Source organism: Balaenoptera physalus, assembly GCF_965194825.1.
Source record: "Balaenoptera physalus genome assembly, chromosome: 2".
In the NCBI taxonomy this organism is placed as follows: Eukaryota; Metazoa; Chordata; class Mammalia; order Artiodactyla; family Balaenopteridae; genus Balaenoptera; species Balaenoptera physalus.
The window spans coordinates 112,491,877-112,519,756 of record NC_138883.1 but is presented as its reverse complement, the minus strand read 5'-3'; the positions used below and the strand labels follow the sequence as shown (position 1 = coordinate 112,519,756).

Here is a 27,880-nt window from a genome sequence, read left to right as displayed (position 1 = left end):
AAGGTAACATCTGAGCAGCGACCCGACTTAGCAAGAGAAAGAGCCTTACAGCATTCAGGGAGGTTTCCCCAGTCCAGAGATGAAGAAACAAACCTCAGAGAAGTGCAGTGGCTTTCCCTAGCTTACAAAGCTCCTAAGACTCCTCTAGGGGAAGGTATGAGATTCTAGGCTCAGGTGATGTACTGAAAGCCAGCACCTGACCCTCAGACCCTCCATTCCCAGACAGTTGTGGTTACAGACCCTTAGACCAACACACTTGGTAAGAAGTCAGCCCTTGGTTTCTTTCACTTTATTTCTTCCCCTTCCCCTTCTCTCCCTCTTTCTCCCCCTCCTCCCTCCTCCTCCTCCACCTCCTTCTCCTTCTTGCTTTTACAACATTTTATTATAAACAAACATTGGGAAGTTTATTATAAATAAACACACAAAGGTTCAATTCAATGACTAATTATAGGAAGAACACCTGAGTAACCAGCACCCAAGTGAATAAAATATTTAGTTGCCATCCCAGAAGCCTTCATGTGTTCCTTTCCATTTTCTTGTCATTCATGGTAACCCCTTCCTTGCTTTCCTTATCATTTTTTACAATCTATTTTTGCGTCCCTAAACAATAGTTTAGTTTTGCCTAATTTTGAAATTTATAGAAATGGTAAATTTTGTATATATTCTTTTTGTCTTCTTTCACTCAATATCATGTTTATAAGATTCATCCATGTGGCCGAGTATACCTGTTTGCTAGAGCTGCCATACCAAAGAAACACAGACTGGCTGGCTTAAACAAAAGAAATTTATTTTCTCACAGTTCTAGAGGCTAGAAGTCCAAGATCAAGGTGTCAGCAGGGTTGGTTCGTTCTGAAGGCTATGAGGTTCGTTCTGAGCAGACCTGAGGGCTCTGCTTCAGGTCTCCTTGGCTTGTCGATAGATGGCTGTCTTCTCCCTGATTCTTCATATTATCTTCCCTCTGTATGTGTCTGTGTCCAAATTTCCTCTTCCTATAAGGACATCAGCTATATTGGATGAGGGCCCACCTATATGACCTCATTTTAATTAATTACCTATGTAATTAAATATGGTCACACTCTGAAGTATAGGGGTTAGGGCTTCAACATTTGAATTTGGTAGGGTAGGGGAGCTACAGTTGAGCCTAACACTGGATGTAACTGTGGTTCACTCATTTTCATCATTGCGTGGTCATCTATTGCATGAATACACCACAATGTATTTATCCATTCTGCTGTTGATGGGTACTTGAGTTGTTTCCAGTTTGGGGGCCATTACAAATAATGATGCTTTGAATATTCTTTTATGTGTAACTTGGTGCAAGTGTGCATGAGTTTCTTTAGGGTTTACAACTAGAAATGGATCAACTGACTCATAGGGTAAGTTTATCTTCAATTTTAGAAGGTATGTGGACAATTTTCCAAAGTGGCTGCACCAATTTCTTCTCAGCCCAGCCATACAGCCTCGCATCTCATTGCTCTACTCCTCACCAGCACTTGGTATCATCAGACATGCCAGGGTTAATTGTGGGGTGGTTATTTTGCATTTCCCTGATGACTGATGGGGTTAAGTACATTTTCACACTGGCCATCTCTAGCTGCCATTCTGTGAAGTGCCTGTTCAAGTCTTTCGCCAGTTTTTCTATTATCTTTTTAATTTTTGAATCTCTTCACTTTCTGCGCTCATGGCAATTTTATTTTATTATCGTTTATTTTAAGGGCATAGTATTAACTTTCCTGTCACTTGACCTTGGTCAGTACAATCTGATTCACCCTGAAATTTTTTGATAACTTTTATCTCAGAAAACAAGTGTTAGAGGTTTAACCTCTTTCTTCCCAGAAGCCCCTGGGCTTCCTATGCAAACATTCCAACTCTCCCCCTTCAACTTTCTACCTCCAAATGTGGATAGAGTCTCACCCCAAGTCACAACATCTCCTCCTGCCTGACCTGCTGCTATGCCACCCACACAGGACATGATAATTGAAGGAGATCATGTGCAACGTCCAGTGTGATCCCTGGAACTCTGTATGCTGTTAGTGACTATTACTTTCCTTCCCCTTCTTGATGCTCTGCAGAAAGGAAAAGCACCAGCTAAGAGTAACAATTACTGACTGCCACCTGATTGCCAGGTCATTATGTCAAGGACTGCTATCTGCCCATTCATTGCCATTCTCTTCCTCTTTCTTATTTACAGATTTTATTCAGGGAAGTAACATGCACCCTTTGCATTTGCTGCCTTCTTGACACCTGGAACTTGGAGCTCCTGCAGCCATCTTGGACCATGAGTTGTTGCCTTAAAGGATAAAAGATCTTGCCTGGCTCTGTGACAAAGTGGAGCCATCAGACCAGACTTTGAAAGACAATTTGTTTCATGCAAGAGAGAAATTAGCCTCTGTCATCTTAAAGTCACTGTTATTTGGTTTTCTATTATATGAGGCACAACCTAATCCTGATACTTAGGGAAAACACATGTTTTCAGTTAATTATAAACATCTGTTTGCTGGAGCTAAGTTTTCCTGCTTCCATTAAAATCATTTTTCTGATCGGTAAATTCTAACATATTTAAATATCCACACTCAAATTTATATTTTTCAAATAGCCCACTGGATAAGTATTTCATACTGATATAAGTAACTGAGATACAGTGTCTTAAATAGCTATAAAATTAGGTACTCCCTATGATAGGAAGTATTCCTTACTCCCCAAGAAGTTGTCTTGTTTATGACAGCTACATGTAGGTAAATGGCAGGATACTCAGGAGGCAGTGAATTCATTCTTTCTGAATGGAATTAGCAGCTAGTATCCACAGAGAACTTCCTGTGCAAGTCAGCCAGACTGCATCCTGTTCAAAGTGAGGCTCTCAAGTCTTGCTCCGTGACTGGAACATGATAAAGATATGGGTCACTGTCAGACAGCAGGTTAATGTGTTTGGTCATGGAACCATTATTAAAATGGGGAGTGGTGTACACACCCACACACACAGCCCTACACAATAAGGAGGAGGCTGCGTGGGACGTAGGAGAGAACACTGCGGATTCCGACTTTAAGGCCTTATATGGTTCACTTTTTCTGAGCCTCAGTTCCCTCATCTGAAAACGGGGGCTTATCACATGGGTGTATTGTGAGGATTAAATGAGAAAACACATATAAAATGCTGGCATAAAGGAAGCACTCAATAAATGGTAAATAAAGTGGGTTTGTTTTTATTTTGAATCTGTCAAGGGGCTAAGTGGGGTCAAAGACCAATCTGTCGGGGCTTCCCTGGTGGCGCAGTGGTTGGGAGTCCGCCTGCCAATGCAGGGGACATGGGTTCGAGCCCTGGTCTGGGAAGATCCCACATGCCGTGGAGCAGCTGGGCCCGTGCGCCACAACTACTGAGCCTGCGCTCTAGAGCCCATGAGCCACAACTACTGAGTCCATGTGCCACAACTACTGAAGCCAGCGTGCCTAGAGCCTGTGCTCCGCAACAAGAGAAACCACCGCAATGAAAAGCCCGCGCACCGCAACGAAGAGTAGCCCCCGCTCACTGCAACTAGAGAAAAGCCCGCACACAGCAACGAAGACCCAACAAAAAAAAAAACAAAAAAAAAAACCAATCTGTCACTTCAGTAGAAGGCCTTACTCCCAACTCCAGCCATGAAAGTCACCCTCCACCCAGGCCCCAGGGCAAGAGGCTGCTGAAGCTGTAACCCTGACAGCCCCGGGGTGGGTTCCAGGGCCCCTCAGCTCCCAAAGGCAACAGCACTCTGCATCACCAAATCCTAGAAGAGCTGGGTGTAAGTACAGATTAAGTTTCCATTTTTACTTAAAGATCCTAACTTCTGGATGTTTATTTTGGGGATGACAGTGGTGGATTAAGCTACTTTAAGATGTTATAAGTTGAAGTCTTTCCTTCCCTTGGCTGCTAAAGTTTAATTCAGTCTAATTATTTCATATGGCATCAACTATAATAGTTTCATAATTTCTAGTATATTAAGCACTTAATATGTTGTGTCATTTGAAATCACATATTAAATTCAGCAAAGTACATTTTAATGAGAGTTAAGTGGTGTGAAAATATTAATACAATGTGATGGTTCATCTTGGTGCTCATATTTTGTAGGTCTGTTCCTGATGCACAAATGCCTCGCTCACCAGGTAAGGGAAGCACTTAACTGCCTGGGGCTCAGATGGGTGTCTGACCAGAAAATATTCCTATCTTTTGCTGTACAGCACTTTACAGTGGGATTTCTCATTGGGCCTCACGACCCTGTAGAGCAAGCAGGGAAATCCTTACTTCCATTTTAGAGATGAGGAAACTGAGGCTCATTCCCGGGACATCACACGACTCTTCTTGGCTCAAAGCCATTGCAGTTTTTCCCCTGCTCCACAGCTGCTGTCAGAGTAACCTGGGGGGGGGTGAGTGATGTCTGGACTCTGGTGCAGCAAGGATTTGGAAGGGGTATCACACTTCTCCAACCCTGTAACCCCACATAGAGAAACTGACAGAGCCACAGAGAAGCTGGTCAGCTCTGTACTTGGACTTGGCAATTCTTTTTGACCACTCTTTCAGCGTGTACGAAAATCACAGTGAAGCCTTAAGATAGCAACAACTCAAAAAAATATGAATTTAAGGCAGCAAAGAGAGAGATTTGAGAGAGAGCTTCCTAGAACCCTTCAAACTGTATTCCCATATTCCTTCTGGGTACAAAGTTAGCACTTGGAGTCAGAGAGATCCGAGAGCAAATTCCAGTGTCACTGACTAGCTTTACCTCTCTAGCCTTAGGTTTTCCCCATCAACAAATCAGGAATAATAAACTCCCTTGTGCTTATCTCTCAGAGACATTAAAATGAAACAGTACATCATAAGATCCTGTGTTGATCTTAAAGGGCAGGGACTCATGCTAAGCTGAGTGAACAGGAGTTAGTCTATGTGGTGTCCCTTCCCAGCAAGGTAACTGCAATTTTTTTTTAAATTTTATTTATTTTTGGCTGCATTGGGTCTTCGTTGCTGCGTGCGGGCTTTCTCTAGTTACGGCGAGCGGGGGCTACTCTTCTCTGTGGTGCGCAGCCTTCTCATTGAGGTGGCTTCTCTTGCTGCGGAGCGCAGGCTCAGTAGTTGTGGCGCACGGGAGTAGTTGGTCTGCGGCATGTGGGATCTTCCCGGACCAGGGCTCGAACCGTGTCCCCTGCATTGGCAGGCAGATTCTTAACCACTACATTACCAGGGAAGTCCGTAACTGCAATTTTAACCAGGGCCTCTGGTAACTCAAACCCAAACGACTGAAAACAGTGCCCATAGTAGCTCAGTGAAGGAGGAAAAAAAACAAAAGACCTGTGAAAAAAATTCCATTGTAGCTAAAACAGTCCCCGTAGTAGCTAAAAAGGAAATGGAGCCGTCTCATGCCCCCACCCCCACTCCTCCTTCTTGCTGGGCCTTCAGGCCTCAGGAGAAGGCGGTGTATGGTTCAGCAGGTCCTAGACCCTAGGTCCACAACAGCCCCTGTGGACTGTTCCTGGGATTCTCTATGCCCCAAGGATGACCACCATGCTGTACTCTTCTAAAGCAGAAAACAAAAACAGTGTTGAATTTTAACATCTTGCTAATTATAGTCTTGAAAAAGTTCTTCATTTACCCAGTTACAAAAATCACAGCCAGTCAAAGCTGACAGAAATGTTAAAGATCGTCAGTAGGGCACTTTCCTCACTTGGCAGAAGATAAAACAGGACCAGAGAGGTCCAGGGAGTTGGTCAAGGTCACAAACACAGGTGCAGGGAGGAATGGGAACTAAAATTCAGATCTCTCACCTCTATACCACAACTGCTCAATAAGAAAAAACAAACAGAACAAAAACCCACCTGGTTCAAAATAACACAAGCTCAAGTAGCCAGAAACAGCAAACAACCTGGTCCATCTCCTGCTGGTTTCCGCAGTAAGGCAGTTATGAACCCACAAGATGTACCTGTCACCATGACGTCTGCGCATCGACTGTGTCGAAAAGGCTCTCCTAAACAAATGAAGAAAAACGTGGATGCTAATTGAAGATTAGCATCATCTCCCATCAACGCTAATACGCTTTTTGGTTATTTGCAATTCCCTTTTGTAAATCTGAGGGAAACATCATTGCCCAAATTAGCTCTTTTCACTCAATAAAGGCCATATTAGCATTCTGAGGTTTGTGTTTGCTTACCGCTTATTTAGAGAGAAGTCAGATGAGAAGGTGGGCTGCCTGCACCTGATTTCCATTTCACTGAAGACAGGTGAGGGGAGGAGCTCCAAAGTCCCCAAAGGCCAGGCCAGGTGCTCCCTGGCTGGAGCTGAGATGGGTTCACAGTATGGAGCCAGACCTCAGCCTGGAGCACCAACTACCTCCACAGCGTCCCCTCCCCTGAAGGACTGGCCCAGATGGGTGAAGCTGACTCACGTGACTCCAAGGTCTTCCTCTGCCTGAAACTCTCTGTCCTGTCCTCTCAGGGCTGCATCCCTATCATCAAGTGACAACTCAACTGTCCCCTCCCTCCTGTCTACCCACTGAAGTGGGCTTCATTACCCAGCCATGCTCTATACCACATGTTCTTTCTACTCTGTCTCAGCACTGAGAATGCTCTCCCCCCTTGCTGGAATGGAAGCTCCATGACCCCTGCTGCCCCAGCGCTCACGTCACAGGTGCTCTACAGCTGTTGAAGAAATGAAAGCAGGAATGAAAGTTTGAGCTGATAAGACCTTGGGAGTATTGCTTAAGAGGAAAAGGGCAGACTACGCTCCTGGTCCCAAATCTTTTCTCTCTCGAGTTCCACTGTGAAGAGGAAAAGATCAGTCTTTGAAACCAGACTTGCATCCAAATCCCAACTTCTTTCACCACTGGCAGGATAATTTTGGCCTTGATAGTTTAACCAACTAGAGGCTCAGTTTTCTAACCTGCAAACTGGCGGGGGAGGGCACTGACCAGGTTAAGTGCCTGCCCCAGGACTGGATCAAAGGGTGGTGACCTTTCCCAGACCGCCACCACTACCGAGTCACTCTATGCAAAGCCTGGCCCCCACAGAGGACACCCTCCCTCTTCCCCTTGGCTTCAAGTGGCGATGGTCCTGAGAGTCCCGGGGGAAGCAGCGGCAAGTCACTGCCGCTCCGGAGCTGGTGCCCACGGCCGCCCCAGCCCCGCCCCTTCCGGTTCACGGTCGGCTGCTCCAGCCCTCGCGGGGGTCACGGGTCTCAGCCCGACCATCGGTTCGCAAGCGTTTCGGGGTCCCGGACCGCACTCCTGTGGGGACCTCACTGGCACCACGGGCCCTCGTCCCAAAAAAGCATTCTCGCCCCGCACACGCCGTCACGCCTAGTTGGCAGTCCACAGCGCTGCCACATTCCCCTCCGCCGCGCCGTGAAGACCCGAGGCAGACCCTTGCGCGCTCAGCCCGGCCGGCGCGGAAGAGGCGCGCTAGCACCGCGCACCACGTGACCGAGCGTGTCTCCCGGCGCCGTCCGCTAGGCGCGCACAGGTCGGGCGGGCCGAGGGCCAATTTCCCATGGTCCCTTCATTTGCATATAGAATGTAAGAAGGTTATGGAGACTATTAACTTTAACTTGGCCGTAATCACAAAGACATGAGAGTATGTGTGATACGAAAGGTCAAAACGTCTTGTATATTGTGAAATTTTTAAAAGAGGGCTACAGTGTAGTCACCATAACCGTAAAAGTTTTTATATTCTTAGCTTTATAAACGTCGGAGAAGAGACTACTGCTGTGCTCGCTTCGGCAGCACATATACTAAAATTGGAACGATACAGAGAAGATTAGCATGGCCCCTGCGCAAGGATGACACGCAAATTCGTGAAGCGTTCCATATTTTTGTCCCTGAGTTTACCAGGTGCACAGTTTGCACGTTGATGGAAACACTTTTCACATACAGGTTCTACTTTTTGTTTGACACAAAGGAAACTGTAGTCCCTGGAGATGGAGTAAAAGTGTGGGCAGTCAGATTTATCGCTTTGCTGTGCTTTTCACATCTGGCTCTCGGGCCCCAGTCTTCAACCTTTCAAATCTTGCTTCTGCTTCCCTCTGCATTATCCTGAGTTCTACTGTACCTTACACTTAAGGAAATGGCCTTGCCAAAGTTGATCCGTTTCACGTCCAAAACACAACAGGACCTTAGTGCTACCATAAACATAAGTTGTACCATACCAGGAACTTGGAACAAGACTGACTCCTCATGCTGCCTCTGAATCTTAAAAAAATAAATAAAGTAATAATAATGCACATCTTATTGAACATCTATGGGCCAGGGCCTTCACCAGTATCTCATTTTAATATTCCTGACAGCCCTGCCTTGTGGGTATTACTGCCACCATTTCACAGGAGACACTGAGAGGTAAAGCCACCTGGGCATGATCGTGTAAGTAGCTGAAACAAGGCCTGATAAGACCTCTAGAGGCACAGACCCTGAAAAGACCCAGGTCCTGCCCCCAGGTAATTCAATTGCAAAAAGCAGTCCTAATGAGTAAGATGAGAAGGGAAAAAAGGCCAACAGAGTTCAGATTTCCTGTGATGTGTTTGTCAGTGTTTTTTGAGGTACCAATTTCTTTCCAGGAGAAAAATGTTGGTGCATATGCTTTGCTGGTGCCCGAGCACGCGCGTAGTCCGCCTGGCGGTCTCCGCAGCCGCTGCGAGCCGGGTTGGTCTGTCTCCAGCGGCCGCACCGCTCCCAGGCTCTGTGCTCTGCTCAGTCAAGGCACAAGGACAGTCTTGGAGCCCCAGGGCCTCCCCAGGGCAGCGGCGGGCCCTCTCCCGCCGGGTGCTCGGAGCTGCCGAGCAGCGTACCATCAAGGATCCATTTCTGTTCTCTTCAGTGGAGGTGAAATGATCCTTTCCAGGTAACAGCCAAGAATAGGGATCCGTGCGACCTCTCATTGAGCCTCCTCGGCTCACGGCCTCCAGTTCATGGAGTTAGAGGACAATCTTTGGCTTTCTTTTCTCCCCCCAAAGATGCCTGGTTCCTTGGAGGCCACCTGGGTAATTGGGTGAGTAGTTTTAAAGGTCACTTTCTGGGATGCCCAACAAGGAAATGACCAATGGTGGTTTGGCTCTCTCTCCTTCTAAAGAAACTCGTCATCCTTCGTCCCTCTTCTTGGCATAACCCTGGTCTCAGAGCAAAAACTACAAAAGACACAAGCAATTCCTAGTGCTGTAAAAGCCAAAGACCTAGCTGACTTTCAGGGCTCTGCACAGTTCTATGAAGTAGGTATCCTTTTCCCCCTCATGTTATAGATGAGGAAGCTGAGGCACAGAGAGATTCAACAACTTGCCCAACCAATGTCACACAACTAGTCAGTGTCGGAGAAGGGATTGAGACACAGGAAATCTGGCTGTAGAGTCTGTGCTCTTAACCAAACACTATGCTCCCTGTGGGGGCATAGAGTGGGACATGAGGCTGTTTAGAATTAATGCAAAGAATATGCAGGTCCAGTTCTGCTTTTGTTGGTGGTCTAAATTCAAGGACAGGAGTCACATTTTTGTAAAGGATCAAGGCTAGACTTCAGATCAGGGTAGCTGGGAATGTGTGTGCCCAGTGACCTTGCAAAATTAGAGGGAGTGAAGGAGCACCGTCTTCGGATGCAGTGGCAAGAGGAAGAAAGCTTTCCTGTTCTAGGTTGACAATCCCTCACCTGACACCTGCCCCCCCAAGACTAATCTTATTGATGAAGGCTATTCTGAGCAGTAAGCCTGTGTTTAATTAACTATGCAAATGAGCTAAACTGCTTCCCGGTAGCTGCTGCCCAGAAGCACCTAGGGATTCCTTCCCTCAGAAATTTCCAGCACCCAGATGAACAACAAAGTTGGAACCTATTCATCTAGACATCTGTTGAGTACCTGCGATGCATTGGGCCCTGTGTTGGAGGTTACAAGGAAGGGCAAGATGTGGCCCCGATTGCCGAGGCACTTAACAGCCTATGAGAAATGGAAACACCAAGGATAACTCAGGGAGGTGAGCACTCTATTAGCTTCATTAACCAAGTGCCACAGGAACACAGAGGTTACTCCCAGGAATCCAGAGATCTTCCAGGTGTCTCTTGCCGATATGTTACGCTGAATTGCAGAGGAAACGAAGGTGGGGATCGACCTACTGGTTTCTCCCAGGGGAGTGAAAAAGCAAGCAGCTTGATGCTGTTTCCATCTGCTCCTCCAGCTTCGCTCAGTTTATCACCCTGGATTTGCTGGGACAGGTGAAGATAGACATCACCTGCCCCAACGAGCCTCCCCAGAGCCTTCCTCCGCTGAAAAAGGAGTGGGAGGTTGAAGAGGCATGTTTACCTCGTTCTTCACCCCCAGACCTCGGACTCCAGAGCCCGACCTCCTTGAGTACCACCGGGAGCCGAGGTGAGGAACAAACACCACGAAAGAACAGCCGGCTCCCCATTCCCCAAGCCCCACTTTTTCTCCCTAAGACAAGGCTCCCTAGTCTGGGGTCTTCGGACGCTGGCTGTAATGCCTAAAATGTGTCGCAAGGTGGCAACGTTGTGGCGAGGAAAAGACTTCAAAATTCCTGGGTTTTTTTTTCAAAGCATATTTTCCCTATTAATGTTTCATTTAACTTAATTAGAATCTGGTAAACTAATTAAAGTAGCTACGAGCCCCGCAATCAGCAATAATTCGTATAATTATTGATAATTACATCCATACCAATCGTTTGGTTATTAACATTTGAGGGAAACAAACCACTTCTGAAGGGAATCGGAGCCCAGGAGGGTTTTTGCGAGAGCTTTCTGGGTCGCATCCGCCTACACCTCCAATCCAAAGAGATTCCGGTCCAGGTGGGGCGTCCTTTCCGCCTGGCCCCAACTGCCTACGGCTCTTTTCCCCACTTTGTGGAATTAGAAAAGGAAAGGTGAAAAGGAATGTTTGCCAGGTTCCTCTGTGTGGGCCGCAGCGACGCAGTAACTTCCTGCCTGGGTAGTAACTGTTGATCCCATTTTACAGAGAAAGTGCCGGTTCCTAAGAAGCGGTTCCGCCCAGGAGGCAAAGGCGCGTTTGCTCTCCCAACCCGCGCTCCCCGCCAGGTCCCAGCTCCGCTCGCCCCTGGCACTCCCTAGGGACGCATGTCTCTCTCTGGACCTCAGTTTCACCTTTGGGAAAGTGAAGGACTGATCTGGTTGGTTCCACCCATAGGAAAAGTTCCCGCTCCCTGGAGGGTCCCTGGAGGGAGATCGCGTGTCCCGAGGCGAGTTCATCCGTCAGCGACACCTCACAGTTTACCCGGCCATTCTCTCAGTCCCCTCTGGGTCTAGCCCTCGGAATAACCTGGGACACGAGGGCTCGGAGCCCCAGCGCAGGGTGCTCCGGGGCCTGGCTTCCTGCCTCGATCGCGCGCCGGGTCTCCCCGCCTGTGACCCTTCCCGGAGGCCCAGAGCGCGCCCCTGCTCGCCAGCTCCGCCCCGGGCCCTCCGGACGACCCGCCACGAAACTTCCCCACCGGCGCAGCCGAGGGCTCCCGGGCCCCTGCTGCTCGCCCGGCGGCTGGGCACAGAACGCCCGCCTCCAGGGTCTCTGCCGGGCCGCCCGGGGACGCGCAGTGAGAGTCCTGGGGTGTCGGAGGGCAGGGTCGTCGGGGCGCGCGGGTCCAGGCTGCGGAGCGATGCCCTGCGCTTGCTTCCTCCCAGAGCGCGTCCACGAGCCGCCGGGGACGAAGGCCTGAATATTATTTTAGAGGCCGAGAGAAAGGCCTAGGAAGACTTAAGGGCAAGACACAGCACCTCTGCTAGTCAGGTAAGGAGGGGAAATTTGATACCAGAACCAAATGATTCCCGGGACCGTGCGCTTTCCCACACTCTCCTCCCCCTCCAAAAAGCGCGCTGCTGTTTCCTTCATTTATCTGTAGCCCAAGCAGCGGGTGCCCTGTGGAAACTGAGGCCGAAGGGGGAGGCCCGTGGAGAGGTAAGGCCTCGGCAACCGCGGCCGTCCCCCCCGGATTCCAGGGGGAGGCATATCTCACCTTCCTCCTTGGGCTCCTCGACGTCCGCAAACCCGCTGGGACTAAAATGCACGGAACTTCAAAAACCGCCAGGGCTCCCTCCGTTCAGCTAGCGGCGAGGCAGGCGGGAGCGCATCTGCGCACAAGCTGCGAGTCCCTCGCGTCCTTTCCAGGCCTGCCGGGCCCAGGCCCACCACTCTTACCTCGCCCCCGCCCCGCCCCAGAGCTCCAGGGCCTGGAGGACAGTACCCGCGCCTCCTGGCAGTGCTGGTTGAACCTGGGATTCCCGGCAGGGCCCGATTCGGTCTCTGAGCGCCCCGGAGGTGGCTTCTCCGGTGGGGCAAGCGTGGAAATGGGCACGAGTAAACTCTCGGCCCCTGCGAGCGCTGGAGGGAAGAGTCAGAGACCTTGCAGTAGTTCTCATTCTCCGCCGAGGCCCAAGGGAGGGTCCTAAACGTGGGGCGGGGGTGGCCTGTGGGGCAAGCTGGGGGTGCCTAAAGGACTGGTGGAGAGATCGGGATGCTCGCTGCTGCCCACCTGAGCAAATGCGGGTCTCAGCCCGAGCGCCCCAGAACCCGCGCTGTGGTCACCACGCACCACCTGTTGCGCCCGTCTCCCCCCGCCCCTCCCCCCGCCGCCCTCCCACCTCCACAGCCCCGGGAAGTAACAGATTTTTTTTTTTTTATTAAAAACAAAACAAAAGTCACGGATACAGGGTGGTCTCCCCAATCAGGCTCAAGGTGGTCTCCCTCTCGTGAGTCAGTTGTCGCCCTTTTTAAAGTGCTGTTACATCAAGAGGTTACAACAAAAAAACAGACAAAGCAAAACCCAAGAGGGAATGGAAAACGGGACCGGAAGTAGGTCCAGGAGAAGGAAGCAAGTAACTTACAGCATAAATAAGTTAAAGTGAACCCAATACTGAACCGAGAGACTCACAGTACATTTATATCCATTGCACATAGCCACTTTGTCATTGGGAACAAGAGTTTCAGAAGTGGACGGGACGGGAAGCGCGGGGCCAGCGAAGTTCCTACATTGTATTCACAATTGGGGTTCCGAGGCTGTACAGGAGGGAGAGGCCCCCTCCCCTTTCTTACCCCCTTCGGTCCAGTTAACCCCATCAGGTCCGATGCCCAGGAGTTCAACCGTGGGGCGAGGTGGTATTTACAGTTGGAAACGGAGACGGGGCCCTGGGTGGGGGCGCCCGGGAGGGGGCGGGCAAGGCCGAGGCGCCCGGGAGGAGAGCGGGCGGGCGGGAGGCTGTATTTACATAAGTCCAGTCCGAATGGCTTGTGTCTCGCCTTAGGCCGCCGCGGCCGCGGGTATTTACAAGAAGAGAGCAGCATGGCTTGAGGGCGCGTGGGCGCGGCCGGGCCGGCCCTAGGGCAACAGCGGGGGCTTGAAGGAGCAGTTGCCAGTGCAGTGCCGGGGTGTCAGCATCTTGCAGGAGAAGTGGTGCAGGGCGTCGTGGGCTTCTGGAGAGACAGTCGATTGGGCCATGTTGGGCGCCTCGCCAGGCCTGCGCGGTTCACGGGCTCCCTCGCTTCCCTGTCCGCCAGGGTCTCACCCACCCCCTTCAGGCTCAGGGGTTCTCAAGCGAGAGCATCAGAAAGTGAGAGGGTAGTAGAGAGATCCTGGTTATCCAGAACCACTGCTCTAGTTCAATTGGCCCATTTTACAGAAGAGGAAACTGAGGCACAGTAAGAGGGAGGTCGATCGGCCCCAAACCAGATTTGGACCCGGTGGCAGATTTCCCAATGCTCAGAGCTCAAGGGGCTCTTTCTCCCTATCCCACCGTTCTAGCATCATTTCTCCATTAAAATCAATTCCCATTTCCCTCTTCTCAGCTACTGATCTATGTAGACCTGGCCTTCCCCTCTCACTAGCACTGCCGTTCATTCATTCATTCGTTCATTCATTCATTCATTCATTCACTCATTCGCCTGCACAGCCAGCGCCTGGCACCCCTCCTTCTTTCCCCGGCTTCCGCACCTTTTAATTTCTGCTGGATGGCATAGCGCGCCTTCCTCTCTTGGTCAAGTTCGTTACACAGAGTATCTGGAAGACATAGGAAGTAGCCAGTGAGGAAATGAGACCACCTTAGGGCCCGCTGGGGTCACAGCCCGGCCCTCACCCTCTTCTCAGCGCTCAGCCCCTGGCAGAAACAAGTCCCGGAGACTGAGGGAGGAGGCGTCAAAGCTCCAAACTGCAGCTTGGCAGAGGGAGGAAATGGCCTGGGATGGCGCTTAAAGGCAGACGGATCTAACCAAAATTAAAGCAAACTTAGGCATTACTTCCCAGGTAATTTTACGCCTCGATTTTTAATTTAGAAACCATGGAAATTGCCGCGATAAGAAGTTCAATCACTCCATGTAATGATGCCTGCAAGCCGTTTGCTGGGCTCGCTTGCCATTCTGAGGCTAATCAGAGTATACAAAGGATATTAAATAAAAAAAATAATTGTTAAATTACCTTCAATTTAAATCCAAATGACTGAGCCAACATTGCGGCTCCTGCCAGACGAGAGGCAGTTACGGCCCGTGCACGCGCTCACCTGACTCCTGTCTTACCTCTGACAATTTGCAGCTGTTGCACCATTTCTTCTCGATAAGCCAATTCCCTCTTCATTTGATCCTGAAAATTATCTGTGCAAATTGATTAAGCGGGAGCTGTTACGCACAGCCCCCTCCCTCGGCCGCGTTTCTCCACTCCCCAGCCGCACCCCACCCCCTCCGTCTTTGGCCTAGTGGGAAACCCCGGAAAAGGAGGGTTCTGTGGCCCCGGCCTCGTGCGGAGCGGCAGCTGCTTGCACTGGGGTCCCGGGCTGAGCCCGGGGCTTGCAGGAAGAAGGCTCTGGTGATGAGGTGGGGCGGGTCTGGATGGGGTACCTTTGAGACTCTGAAATTCTCGCTCCAGCTTCTTGCGGAGCTCCATTTGCTCCAGGAGCAGTTTTTGCAATTCGTCTGTGAAGGGGCGAGAGTGGGAGGTAAAGGAAGAGGGTGGTGGGACTCAGGGGGCCCATAAGGTACCCAGGTCCTCCCCTGGCCGGTTCCCCTGAGATGGGAGTAGGGGAGGATGGGATCGGATGGTAGAGGCCCTCGACACTCAGTTTTTCCATCTGCATCCAAAGGATTTGGGCAAGAAATGGGGTTAGGGGATTAGGCTGCCCAGGAGAATCAAATTCAGGATAGTAGATTGCATGTTGGACTTCTAGGCCCTGGCCCCAGGCGCTAACCAGCATGGTTTCTGCTTTAAGTTGTCCCTAACTGCCTAAGCTTAGAGATTGGCCTAGGAAGACGCGGTTTACCCCTTCAATTGACAGACTTAACCCCTCCCTTCAATGATACAGACCAGAGAGAATCTGGTCAAAGCCTTGGACCTCTGCCCTGGAAAAATACATATATTCACAACAGTTTGTTTACAATTTCAAGAGGTCTCAAGACCCCAAATTCATGCTAAGAACATGCTCATATAAAGCACCAAGGATTTTGAAGGTAATCACATAGCCTGTAAAATCTGTAACTAGGAAGAGTGGATGACCACCAGTGCTTCTCTCCCTCCCCACACCAATTTCCAAGCCCAACCTTGGGCTGGGTGGGGGCAGGGAGAGGCAATTGGGTGTGGAAGGCCCCATTGGTGCCCTCAAAAGCAGCTCCAAAGGAGTGGCAGGGGGCTGCCCTGACCACGGAGCTATTGGTATCTGGTCCTCCACATGGGGAGCCTCTCTGAGAAATCCTCCCCTAGCAGGTGCTCAGAAAACACAAAAATGGGAGACAGAGAAGCAAAGTCGGTGAGAAGCTCCTTTCTCTGTGCCTCAAGTCACACTCTTCCTTTTGCGGTGGAGCAGCAACCCCAGGACCCCATTCCACAAACAAGGTCCATCCTCACCTTACTTAGGGTGGGGTGGAGTCGGTTATGCATTAATTCCAGGAAAACAAAACAAAACAAAAACAAACCTCTGAGACATTCCTAAAGTAAATGCGTCCTCAAAATGTTGCTATTCAGATGAGGTTGAGAGACCCAGATTGCCCCGTCTGATTGTCCACATGCATCAAGTTCTGAGGATCATTACTCATTTTTCTTTCTCACCGGGCTATTCAGACAGGCCCGGCCTTGGGAACTCTGGGGTGGCTTGTTCCCTCCCCTTGCTCACTTCACCCTTCCACTCCCCGCCCCCCACCCTGACCTCTGTGCCAGGATAATGTGTCCAGGGAATTATCCCTTTGGCTCAATGAAGACTGATTCCCCAAGAGCCTTTTCTTCTCACACTCACTCCTACAGGAATAACTCCCCTTTACAAGAAGGGCCCATCACCCCCAAGCACAGTGTACCCCCATTTCACAGATTTAACCTCACCTCTGGCCAGGTTCTCGATATCTTTCTCCACTAGTTGAGTTCCCGTGACATCTAGGGTGAGCCCATCTTCGCCTGGGATACAAGGGCAAGTAAGAGGGGTTTTGTCCTGGGAGAGGCCTTGGGAGGGGAGGGGTGAGCTTCCTGGGAACTGTGCTAAGTTGGAAACCTATTTCAGACGCTCTGCCTTTAGAGGAGACAGTTACAGGCATCCAGTACTACCCACCTTTCAAGTCATTATTTTAGGGGTACAGCCTTTATTTTAGAGAGTGACCCGCTGGAAGAGAGTGGATCCAAGGGAAACAGGCTATCTTAGGGCAGGAAGTGCCCTTTGACCTGTTTTATGTGGGTGATGGTGTTCCTCATATCCTAGTAAGCCTCCTTCCCTCACGGAAGAGCCCCAAACCCACCAAGGAGGTAAGCAACTCAGGAAACCTGGCCTGAACCTTGCCCACACTATTTAAATATTTATGTGCCAGCCGAGAGAGAGGAACGGCAGCCCCTTAGCCTTGCCGCTGGAGCAGGTGGAAACCTGGGCGACCTGGGGCCCAGCTCCCGGGTGGGGGTGGAGTGCGAAGGTCCTAGGGCTCACCTCTGTCTGTATTTGCGGGACTTGGCTGGGAGATACTCCTTTGGTCTGGATAGGATTTCCTTGTTTCCAAATCGTCGGCAGTCGAGTGATTGTCTTCCTTATCTGGCTCTTAAAGGCAATAAACCGAGTTTCAAGGAGACGCAAAGAAACCGTGACCCCGATACGGCCAGAGCTGCCGCGGTCGGGGCGCCCGAGCCCTAATTAAAAGCGTCGTGGCCGCCGCTGGTTCCCGGCTGTGCGCCTGGGCTCGCACCCTCAGGCTTTGGGCCGGGCACCCCCTCCCCCGCGCGCGATCTGCTCATCTCCGGCTCCACGCCCCCTCCCCAGCCCCTTGGAAAAGAGCAAAACGAGCAGCCGAGCCCACCAGGGACAAGCGACCTACATCGCGTGCAGATACTGGGGCACCGCGAGCGCGCGTGGCCGCCGGGTCTACCTGCGCCGAGAACGCGGCCCAGGCGGCGACCCTCGGGGTGGCAGCAGCGGGGGAGACATCCTCCCCGGCCTGGCCTGCCCGGATTTCCGAGGCCCTCAGTCCATTCTCTGAGAGCCACTGGGTCCCGCGCGCACGTGCTCCGCGTTGGGCTGCAGCTACCACGGCACTTCAGGGGTCCCCAAGGGGGTGGCTAAGCGTCCCCACCCCCTCCCGGATCCGTCCTGACCACAGGGGACCTCTCGGCCAAAACACTTGCTGAATAAATGAGAGGATCTGAAAAGGACGCCAGGCGTGGTTTGTAAAAGGTTTAACCCAGTGCCTGAGGTGTACGTGAGCGGTATCTATCTATGCGGTGGAGAGGGCGGATGTAAGTCGTTGGGAGTCCTCGCTTAGCTTCCTTTTTCTTTCACTGTTTTTCTTTCCCTCTCCCTCTTTCTCTCATTTTCTCTGCCTCTGTCTTTCCTCTTCTCGTCTTCCCTCGCAGGCCTCCTCTGGCCCCGGCCCTCTGCTCGCGGTCCCCTCATCACATTGGCCAGGGACCTCGGCAGGGGGGCTGGGGGCGTTACCGTGGGCCTCGGGGGTGCAGAGGTAGGAGGCCGCGGGCCCCAGCGCCGCCGCCGCGCTCTTCACGTGCTCCTCCCGCTCGGGCGCGTACACCTGCGGCGGCCGAGAAATGACAGGCGGTTAGGGGGGGCGTTTGGCGGCGGCTCGCAGCAGCCCAGCCCTGCGCCGCGGCCAGGGGGGAACATGGGGGGGTGACGGAGGTGCGCTCGCCTGCTGGACCCGAGCGCCCCGGGCGGCCGTGACGCACGCGCCGCAGCCTTGCGCCCTCGGAGGCCGCATCACTGTTGTAGATTCCTGGTAATTATTAGCGCCCTCGAGAAAATTACCCGAAACACAAAGCGGCTCCTAAGCCAAGGGCAGCTGAAAGCCAACCCCACCCTCTTCGCCTGTCTCAGCGTCTTCCCTCCCGCCCGCGCCCGGTCCCCGGTATAAACGACGCCTTTCGCATCCGGCTAATGATTCGTGTTTTAATGGACCGAATGGAAATGTACAGGTGTGCGCACCCACTTTCAAGTGCACACCCCCCCACCCGAACCCCCGGCCCCGGCAACCAGAGAGCCCCTCTCCCGCCCCGCACACCTTCTCGACGAAAGCTTCCCGCCAACGAACCCTGCGGTTCCTAGGGCAGGAATACGAAGAGACTCGGAAAACTACGAGTTCGTGTGGAGGAGGATTCCGGGGACGCGGTACTGCGGCTTGGTGGAGCGGCATCCCTCTCCTCTGTTTACCGGCTCGTCCTCCCCGGGGCTCAGATCCCCATCCGGGAGGGCGTGCTACCGGCCCGGCATGTTGAGCGCTTTTCTCTGGATTTTGGTCCCTTTCCTCCAGACCCATTTTATTTCTACCTTTCTGTCTCTGTGTGACTGCCAGTCTCTGCCTGTCTCCTCCCCACTCCCATCAACAAAAACACAGCACACGCATTTTTCAGGCCTGCCCCCCACCCCCACCCCCACCCCCACCCCCACCCCCACCCCCACCCCCACCCCCACCCCCTGATCTTCCTAAACCCTCAGTCGGGGGTCCCAGCGAGCCCAGCTCCACAGAGCTCCCGAAGCTGGACCTATCCAGAGCAGCCGGGGCCTACTGCTGGAACGCCCGCTCAGAACAAAATTCCCGTCCCCCCCCCCCCACCCCCGGCCAGGGCCTGCCCCACATCCCAGAGCTGCCGAGGGGTAAGCAAAGAGGCGCCCCCAGCGGGGCGGGCGCGGGGCTCACCTTGGCCGGCGCGGGCCCCCCCAGCGGTCCGCAAGACTCTCGCAGCTCATAGCCGCCGCTTGGCGGGCTCCTCTCCGGTCTCCGCACCATGTCGTCGGCCGCCAGGTCCCCAAATGCGGACCGACTGGCTGGGGGTAGACCCGGGGGGCGCCGGGGACGAGGGCTGCCGCCGTCGGGAGAGTCTGTGGGGCCGTCGGCGCCCGATGAGGTGGTAGACAGGGGCCCTGCCTGCTGGTCGCCATCAGGGCCGTCTCCTGTGCTGGGCGCGCCGGGCGCGCCGGGCTCGGCCTCGTCCGGGGCTCCCTCGTCGTCGGGGAAGCGGTTGGACTCCACGTCCACCTCGGGCTCGTCCGCAGTGTCCACGTCGGGGGAGGCGGAGTGGTAGCTGGAGCTGCCCTCGCTGAGAAAGTCCGGGCTCACGTAGCCGCCGCCTGACCCTGTGCCTGGCCCGGGCCCACGGGCTGGCCCGCCGCCGTACGCGTCGCGGGCGCTACCGTAGAGCTTGGCGATGCTCTCGGCGTCCTTGACCACAGGCCGGAAGGCCGACACGTAGGAGCCTTTGCGTGCGGGCGGCGGGGGCGGCGGGGGCAGCGGGGCCAGCGGGGGCGGCAGCGCCTCGTCCGCGCCCTCCTCGTCCAGCGGCCCGCGGGACAGCGCGCTGGGGCAGCGCTCCTCTGCGACCAGGCCGCCCTCCTTGGTCGGCTCGGCACCGTCCAGGGGCTCGGGGCCGCCGCCACCGGCAGCAGCCGCCGCCGCCGCCGCTGCCGCCGCTACAGCTGCCGCCACGGCTTTGGCTTGGCTTTGCGCGGCTGGATAGGGCGGCACTGGGAGGCTGCCTGCCGCCGGCCAGAACATGGGAAACGTCGGGTACACAGTGGCTGCGGCAGCCGCCGCAGCCACGGCCGCTGCGTCCTTGGCTGCTCCGGGGGGCTGGTGACCCCAGAACATGGCGCCGCCGCCCGGGCCAGCCCCCGCCCCGGGGGGCAAGTGGCCGGTTCCTGGGCCGCCCGCACCTGCGCCAGTGCCCGCGCCCCCGCCGCTGCCGGTGCCTGGGCCGCCCTTGGGTTCGCCCGCGCCTAGCACGGGGTCGTCCTTTTTGGGGCAGAGGCCGAAGGCTGTGGGGAAACCGTAGGGATGAGGGAAAAGCGGCGGGGGGAGCTTCTGCAAGAGGCCAAAGCCCTTGCTGGGCACTGGGATCACCGGGTAGCTGCGTACGCCGGCGCCGCCACCAGGCCCTCCAGGGCCCGCGGGGCCGCCAGCTCCTGCCGCCAGACCAAGTCCCCGCTGCGCGTGAGGAGGAGGCGGCCCGGGAGGCCCGGCGGCCTCTTCTTCGCCACAGCGCAGGCTTTTGTGGGGCGGCGGGCCTGGGGCCATCTCCGCGCCGCACCCCGGGCCGCCCCCGCCGCCGCCACCAGCACCACCCTTCCCCTGCCCACCCGACCCGCCATTAGCGCCGCCGCCTCCTTGCAGCGAGAAGGTCCGCTTGCGAGTGCCACCATTGAACATGGCCTTGACGTCCTCCCAAGCGTGGCTCAGTTCGTCCGTGGCCGACTTGTCACTGAGTTTGAGGTGTCGGCGCCACGAGTTAAAGTTGGCTGCGTCGGGCTGCGTGTACTTGGCGTCGGGTGTGCGGTGCGAGTGGAAGATGAACTTGTTAGGCGAGAAGTACATGCTGCAGTAACCGCACTTGATACACTTGGCACGCGAGCTGTTGTAACGCGCGGGGATGAAGCTGCCACGCGAGCCCCAGGCGCACTCGTGCACCACATCGAAGGCGAAGTTCTCGGGCAGCTTGGGTGGCTTGTGCTCGCCCAGGAACGACTTGCAAAGGCGTTCGGCCTCGCGCTTGGTGATCATGCCGCAGCGGCGCGACGAGATGGGCATGGCCCCGGCCCGACGCAGAATCTCCAGCTGCACCGGTGTGCACTGCACGCACGTGATGCCCAGGGCCACGCGGCGGTTGTGGATCTCATTGTAGCTGTAGTTCTTGAGGAGGGTGTTGGAGATCTGCGCCAGGCATAGGCGCTCCTGGCCGTCGATGACCAGAGACACGATAGGCACCCCGTACAGCGACGTCTCGCCCACCTGGTTGGGTTTGAGAGCGCTGGAGCCCGAGTAGGGCTGCAGCTCCTGCTTGGAGTTGGGCGAGGAGTTGCCCTCGCGCCCCGGCCCCAGCTGAGTGGTGAGAGCCTCCATGCCGCCGCTCCTGCGAAACAGAGAAAGCAGAGAGCCGATGAGCCATTTTCAGCGCCAACGCCGCTTGGGCCCGCCCAGCAGGGCGCGCCGAGTCGGGCGCGAGGGGAAACTTGGCAATGGGGAGTCCAAGCTCATTCGCCCCCTGGACGGGCGCCTTTTGTTATTCAGACGCGTGCTGGCGCTGGAACAAAAGCCCCCGGGGTTTGGAGGAGGAGTAGGGGTAATTGAGACCTCAGGAATGCCCCGGTAGCTAGGAACCTGATCCTCTTTTCGGACAGGGGAGGAAGTGGGGCCCAGAGACGGAGAGTGACTTGCCCAAGGCCACACAGCAAAGCCATTGCCGAACCCAGGCTTCCTGGCGCCCAGATCCGTGCGTCTTCGGCCACCCTCGCAGGCTGCCCTACCCGTCCTGGTCCTGAAGCCCTGACGTCGGGGACAGGCCGCCCCTCTGCTCAGTCGCGCATGCACGCGGGCGGGGGCAGCGCAGGGAGGAATAGGGAGGGGGGAGGGGCGGTCACTGCCCATCTCCAGACAGCAGGGGGCGGGGCGGGGGGGAGGTGGCAAGGAGAAGGAGGAGGGCCTAGAGGCCGTGAGGGAGGCGGGGAGAGACAGAGGCGACCGCTGTTCGTGGTGCTGAACCCGACTCTTTCCAAAGCACGCCGTGAGTGCCCAGCCCCAGGGTTGCCCCCACTGCACCCAGCTCCGCGCCAAGCCGGCTCCCCGGGATAACAGCACTGCTTTCCACAAACACGAGCTTTTCCTCTCACGCCCGGAGCCTCGCGTTCGTTGAGCAGAAAGATTCCGGCTGGAAATATAAACCGTTTTCTTTCCAGCCATCGGTGGGATCAGGGTCAAGCAATTCCTAACCACATTTTCTGCATTTTTAGCTGCGTTCCAGACCAAAGCTGGTTTCCCTCCGGGTCAGCGTGTGGGACGGAGAGGTTCTCAAGGAAGTTTCTCAGAAGCCACTTCTCTTTTGCTTCTAGGCATCCACTCCCTAAGTTTTCCTCCTTCAGATATGCCTTTCCCACTCAGGCCAAATGCAGTCTCTCCAGGTTCTGAGCTTCCTCTTCTGGGGGCGTCGTTTTTTTTTTTGAGTATCCTTCATGACGGGCTGTCCTGACTCATATGGGCTGAGAAGGATTCTGGCCGGTCTCTGAAGCCACCACAAGGCTCCAGGTCAAAAGTTACTGCTGGTCCCGAGCTTTGCTCTCTGGCCGAGGCAGGGAGGCAGCCGCGTCTGCGGACATCAGCAGCGGGAAGGACCCGGGGCTTGATGCCTGGGGCCCCCTAGGTGGCTGAGCCCAGCCACGTGTCCTCAGACACCGAAGGATCCGACCCGGCCCATGGCTGCAGGGGCTCCTGCGGCCCAGGCAGCCCAACCCCGAGGGCCCCTCCCCTAAACTCGGCAGAAAAGGCAAATCCATTTTTAAAGGGGGAAGCTCTAGCAGGACAGGGCATCCGAGCTCAAAAGCTTCATCAAGGAGACTGGGATCTTCTGTCGGTCTGTCTCTCTCCCTCCCTCTCTGTTTGTCTAGGTACCCCGCCTCTGTCGATCTTATCTGTTCCTGAGCTGTCTGTCTCTCCTCGCTAGCTCCTCTTTCTCCCATCTGTCTTCATACCTTCTTCAAGTATCAAGCTATTTATCTGTTATCTGTTTCATCTTTATCTCCGTGGATCGAATTGAAACTAGCAGACCCTCCTTTTGCGTTGAAGTCCCTTGCAACATTTTAGGAGGCAAAAGCACTGTCCTAACTCCTCGGCTGAGGGGTCAGCAAGAAAAGCCCCGCACCCCCCTTTTTAAGGGTTCTCAGGCTAGGGAGGTGGCGAGGGCTCCACGGTTCTGGGAAATGATGATGTCTTCTCGGTTTCCCGAAATCGGCAAGTGTGCCTTGCCCGCATGCAGTGAAGGGAGCGTCCTGAGCCGAGCGCGTCCTCCCCAGGCTGACGGTCTGGAGTCCCCCCGGGGTTTTCCCTAATGGGGGAGGGGGCTCCGGACCCCGGAGCCAGGAGAAGGGGGACCCTAGGAAAGGAACCGAATTTCGAAAGCCAGAGTGGAAAGCCCGGGCAAAGGGCTGTGCGCAGCGACAAGGAGCAGCGGCCAGGGCGGCTCAGGGAGCCCTCGCCGGCTGGTGGGGTTTGAGGGGTGAGCTTGGAGAGGGCGACGAAGCGGGAGGCAGGCAGCGCAGAGTGAGGCGATGGAGTCTTTAGGTATAATAATAAAAACAACCACAAGAACCCAAATCGGAAGAACTAAACGAAAAAAGCTGTAGAGACAGGGCGCGGGGGCAGCCGGCGACCGGGCGCGGGTACTCACCGTGCGGCGGCGGCTGGAGCCGGGCGAGCGGTGAACGGAGGTGCGCGGCGGGCGGAGCGGCGGGCGGGAGTCCGGGATCCGCCGGGCTCTCCGGGTGACGGCGCGGCCCCTCCCCGCGCGCGCGCACAGCCGCGCTCCCGGGCTCCCCGCGCTCACACTCGCGGTCCCGCTGGCCCCTCCCGCGCAGCGCCGTCTTTCAGCAGGCGCGGGGCTCCAGGGTCCCGGGCGGGGAGACTTGTGCCCTGTGCCTTTGCCCCTGATGCCCTGGACGAGCCCGGAGTGGAGGCCGAAGCCTGGAGCGCATGGCGCGGCGGCGGGCAAGGCGCGGTGACAGTCCGAGTGGTGAGGCCAGCGCGGGGCGGGCGCGCCTGACATCTGCGAGCCGGGGCGCCACACCCACCGCCCGCGCAGTCACTCGCGCCCTCCCGGGGTCCTCTAGCCCGCGGGCCACGCGCCGCGCCCTCCGCCTCCCCACAGCCCCCGGGCCTGGGCGCCCCAGGTAAGCGGCCACACACCTGCTCCCTGCGCCCGGCACCTGCGGCCCAAACTCATTAAGGGGACCGGGAGGGAGGTAGGGCCCGGGGCCACAAAGTTTGCCCCCAAGAACAAAGTGGGGAGGCCTCAGCGCTCCCGGCTAAGGGGCCAGGACCGAGACCAAGGCCAGGTAATGGGGCTACGGAAGATTCAGAAGGAAAGGGAGAGGGGATGGGTACTGCACTTTCGGGCCAAGGCAGTGGCCTTGGGAAGCCAGTAGCGTGGGGAGCCGGGGCAGAGATCAGGGTGTGGGGTACCAGGGGATGGCAGCTGGAAAGGGGCAGAACCAACTGCCCCACGGCTTCAGACTTGGATGCGAGGTGTCAGGATAGCTCCAGCCTGGAGAGGGGCGACCTCCTGCCTCCTTCACTGAGCTGTGGACTCGGGAACTGGGTTTGGAGGTCCTAGGCCTTGACTCTCCCCCCACCAACACCAACCAGCCCAGGGCTGGAGCCAAGTCATCACTGGGAGATACCTGGGGTCAACTACTAGTTGACCACTAGACTACTCCCTAGCTCTCCTGTGAAATCAGTTTCCCCGTGGTGGGGTTCTAGCCCCTGATGCTGCAGACGCTCCCTGGCATCTTCTCTCTTCCCAGAGCTCCATTTCTCTCCACCCCTCTCTTTTCTCTGTCGGCTTCTGTCTTCACCATCCTTTTCCCCCACTATCCCAGTGGGTCTCATCTTCTCCCTCTCTCTCAATCTCCGTCTTTCCTTATTTGAGTTATCAGTCGCACTCCCTCCCTCTGTGCCCGCACCCGTACGCCCCCTCGCCCCCCACCCCTCCGTGGCATTAAGTGTCCTTAATGGACACGTTAATTAAACTGTAATTAATCATACTGTCCGGCCCAAGTTTGAACAATTACCCTAATCAAACAGAAGTTAATAATGGCAGGCATGGCCCGGGGCGCGGCGGGCCGCCAGGGCAGGGGGCGCAGCGGCCGTGGCGGCTACCGACGCGGGCAGCAGCGACGAGAGCAGCCCGTCCTTGGAACCCGGGCGGCGCCATAAATCTTCCGCGGCCAGCGGCGCCGGGTCGCCCTCGCCCCCGCCCCCTCGTTTTCCCTCTCGCTCTGGGTTACAGGCCCTCTTCCCTCCGGCACTCCGGCTCCTCTAGGGTTCGTCTCGCCCTTCTCCACTTCTCTCCTCTGTTTCTCTCTTCTCTGCGGGGTCGCAGGGACCCTGGGACATGCCTTTGGGGGTGGGAGCGGATCGCCCAGGCCTACCCTCGGAGAGAGGGGGCGGCCAGGCCCTAGGACTCGTTTGCCACCCCCTTCTCCCCTTGGCTAACGCGTTTTCCGAGGCCACGAAATTACCCTCCACTCCAAGTTTGAGGGCTTAGTCTCTGCTGCGGGGTCTCTTCTAGAGGGGTTCTTGCTCTTTCACCTTCCAGACTTCCCGTCTTTCTCTCCTGGATTTCCTTGTCTTTCTTTTTTTCCTCCCAGAGCCTGCTCAGCCCCTTTTCTCTCTCTGACTCTTGCCCCTCCACTGGCGCGTCTTTCCCAGGCTCTGCCTCTGTCCCGTTCTAACTCTGCCGATCTCTACCTCCCTCCCGCCCCACTTCCCTCCAAGGAAAACAGGAACCTATTTTCCGTCCCGGTCCGAGAGCCGCCCCCAGCCTCCACCTGCTCATCCCCCCTCCCTCGGCCGGCCTCCCCACCCCATAATTACAATCCCGTTCGGTAATTATTCTTAGTCTCCTAATGATTTTTTAAAAGGCATCTCAGAATTCGGCGTGGTGGTGACAACGGTCTCGGAGCCAGGACGCCCCCGGGGTGGTGGGGCTTGGGAGTGGGAAAAAGATGGGGAGGATTGCCCTGAGCAGGGCCTGCCTACCCTGCCTCTATTGTACTGCGAGGGCCAGCAACGCCTCTGGAGCCGGCCTCTAGAGAACTCCCGGCAGCCGGGCCGCGGGGCCCCGGGGACTTCTCAGACAAAAGTTCTCTTTGCGGGTTGCAACGCCAGGGGGGTGCAGGTTCACCCCTGCGTCTCCGGTCAGAACCAAACTGCGGACAGCTCCCTGCACCCGGTCCGGCTTCGCAGACCCACCCTGCTCTCTCACCCGGGTCTGGACTGGAGAAAGACTTAAAGGAGTTTGGAGAGAGGCTGAGGAGGCGGCACCGCTCACCTGAGGGGTAGTGATCTCCGGGGAGCGGGTCTTGGGGTCGGAGCTGGGCTCTGCTCTGGAGTAGCGTCCAATTGGTTAGTATCACCGCAAAGAGCATTTTACAGTTTGCAGACAGCCCTTTCTCACAACAGCCCTGGAAATAGGTAGAGATCATTTATTCCCATTTTACAGGCAGGAAACCGAGGGTCAGGCAGTGGAAGCCAACTCACCCGGGTTCCTCGGTCAATAAGGGGTGCAGGCTGATCTCTCAGACCCCAAATGTCGTGCGTTGCACGCTGCCTGGAGGGCCTCGTTTAGCGAAGGAAGACAAGCGCTGCGCAGCTCATGAGGAGCTTTTAGGATCGCCCTCAAAACACTCCGTGAGGAGGAAACAGCCCTAGCAAAGCCAGGTCACTTGCTCAGATGCAGGCAGCCAGTGCGGGGCAGCGCTGGGACTTGAACTCAGGCTCAGACAGGGGAGGGTGGCACCCCTCTTGCTCAGACACGGCTCTGAGTCGTGCGGCCCTGTTCAGAGCCTGGGGAACCCGCGGGAGTCGGTGCCCTTGGCCTTCCTGACCCCCATTGGCGCTGAATCTTTTATCCACTGCCGTGTGCACCAGGGTCGGAGGGCCAGACTCTGGATCAGGGACGCGCCTGGCGTGCACCCGACCAGCCCCGGGTCCGTGCTGCCTCTGAGCCCCCGGCGTCGCGTGCACACAGCCGGGCGTCCCACGCCCATTCCGGCTCCCGCTTGGGCTGGGGCTGGGCGGCCGCGCCTCCTCCTCAAGCACATATTTTTTACCAGTTGAATTAACGGCAGTTTTCGTCAGTTAATTAGGTTTAATTTACATAATTAGTACAGTATAAAGAGGATTGGGGATAATCATGGGGTACGTAGCGCTTACTGTGTAAACACGTATTCTGAATTAAAAATCAGATGTAATTAAGGCGCGCAGGCCCTGTTTAGGCAGGGTTTTAATTGTAATGAATTTCTAATTAACACTCAATGATTGCCAAATGCAAAGGGCTGTAAAATTTTCTTGTAGTTTTGCTAATTTATTGTTTACTTAATATCTGGATATTAATCCGACGACCAGATAGACCCTAGCCCCATCCGGCGGCCCGGCCCGAGCAAATGAAGGTGGCTGGGCGGGGCCTGCTGGCCGCAGCTGAGAGCAGAGGTGAGGTCGCGGGGGAGGCGGGGGCCACAGAACCCGCACGAAGGTGCTCAGAAGTGCCCACCTCGCTCCGTGTACAGACGGGAAGACTGAAGCTCCAGGGAGGGGCCGGGGCTTGCTGGAGGCCATACACTCGGGGTTCCTGCCTCCCAGACCCGGCTCTTGGGGATCAGAGGCCAGGCCAGCGCTCCTGCCAACGAAGGACTTCTCCCTGGGGACATCAAAAGGAGGGAGAAAAATCTCAGCCTAGATCCAGTTCTACTGACCACTTGAGTAACCATGGATCTTGACTTGGCCTCAATATGTGCATCTGTAGGATGGGCACACTGGCACTTTGCAGGAGTGAAGGGTTGACTCAGAGGCCCAAGGGCACTGCAGATAAGCATCTTTCTTCTGGAGCCCTGAGGGGTTGGGGGATGGAGCTTGAGGGACACTTCTTGAGTGTAGGTCACT

General features: G+C 55.5%; 1 protein-coding gene and 2 long non-coding RNA genes across 9 annotated transcripts in view; 1 reads left to right on the top strand and 2 right to left on the bottom strand.

Annotated features, from left to right (window-relative positions):
- Positions 1-10,994, bottom strand: part of LOC309654235 — a 55,217-nt gene extending 44,223 nt beyond the window's left edge. The window contains exons 1-3 of one of the 2 annotated variants that reach the window (XR_014260061.1): positions 6,168-10,982; positions 5,836-5,984; positions 767-2,875 (exon numbers count right to left, since the gene is read on the bottom strand). This is a non-coding gene — a long non-coding RNA (uncharacterized lncRNA). Of the gene's footprint in view, positions 1-766; positions 2,876-5,835; positions 5,985-6,167 lie in introns of those variants that run through there. The other variant, XR_014260060.1, reaches the window with a different exon arrangement.
- A 65-nt stretch (positions 10,995-11,059) lies between these two features.
- LOC309654304 overlaps positions 11,060-27,880 on the top strand; it is a 56,083-nt gene continuing 39,262 nt past the window's right edge. For all 5 annotated transcript variants that reach the window (XR_014260122.1, XR_014260123.1, XR_014260124.1 and 2 more), the window contains exon 1: positions 11,060-11,734. This is a non-coding gene — a long non-coding RNA (uncharacterized lncRNA). The remainder of the gene's footprint in view (positions 11,735-27,880) is intronic.
- SKOR1 (SKI family transcriptional corepressor 1) lies at positions 12,609-23,932 on the bottom strand. Of its 2 annotated transcripts, none has more exons than XM_082446009.1 (9): positions 23,610-23,932; positions 19,097-21,302; positions 17,884-17,974; positions 16,885-16,992; positions 16,296-16,367; positions 14,828-14,902; positions 14,510-14,584; positions 13,932-13,997; positions 12,609-13,414 (listed from the first exon to the last, which is right to left on the bottom strand). In XM_082446009.1, the coding sequence occupies exons 2-9, from the start codon at positions 21,290-21,292 to the stop codon at positions 13,320-13,322; spliced, it is 2,778 nt and encodes a 925-aa protein (XP_082302135.1). In that variant the 5' UTR covers positions 21,293-21,302; positions 23,610-23,932; the 3' UTR covers positions 12,609-13,319. The 2 variants fall into 2 exon arrangements, with proteins under 2 accessions (XP_082302135.1, XP_082302136.1); XM_082446010.1 differs by lacking the exon at positions 23,610-23,932 and adding an exon at positions 21,524-21,719.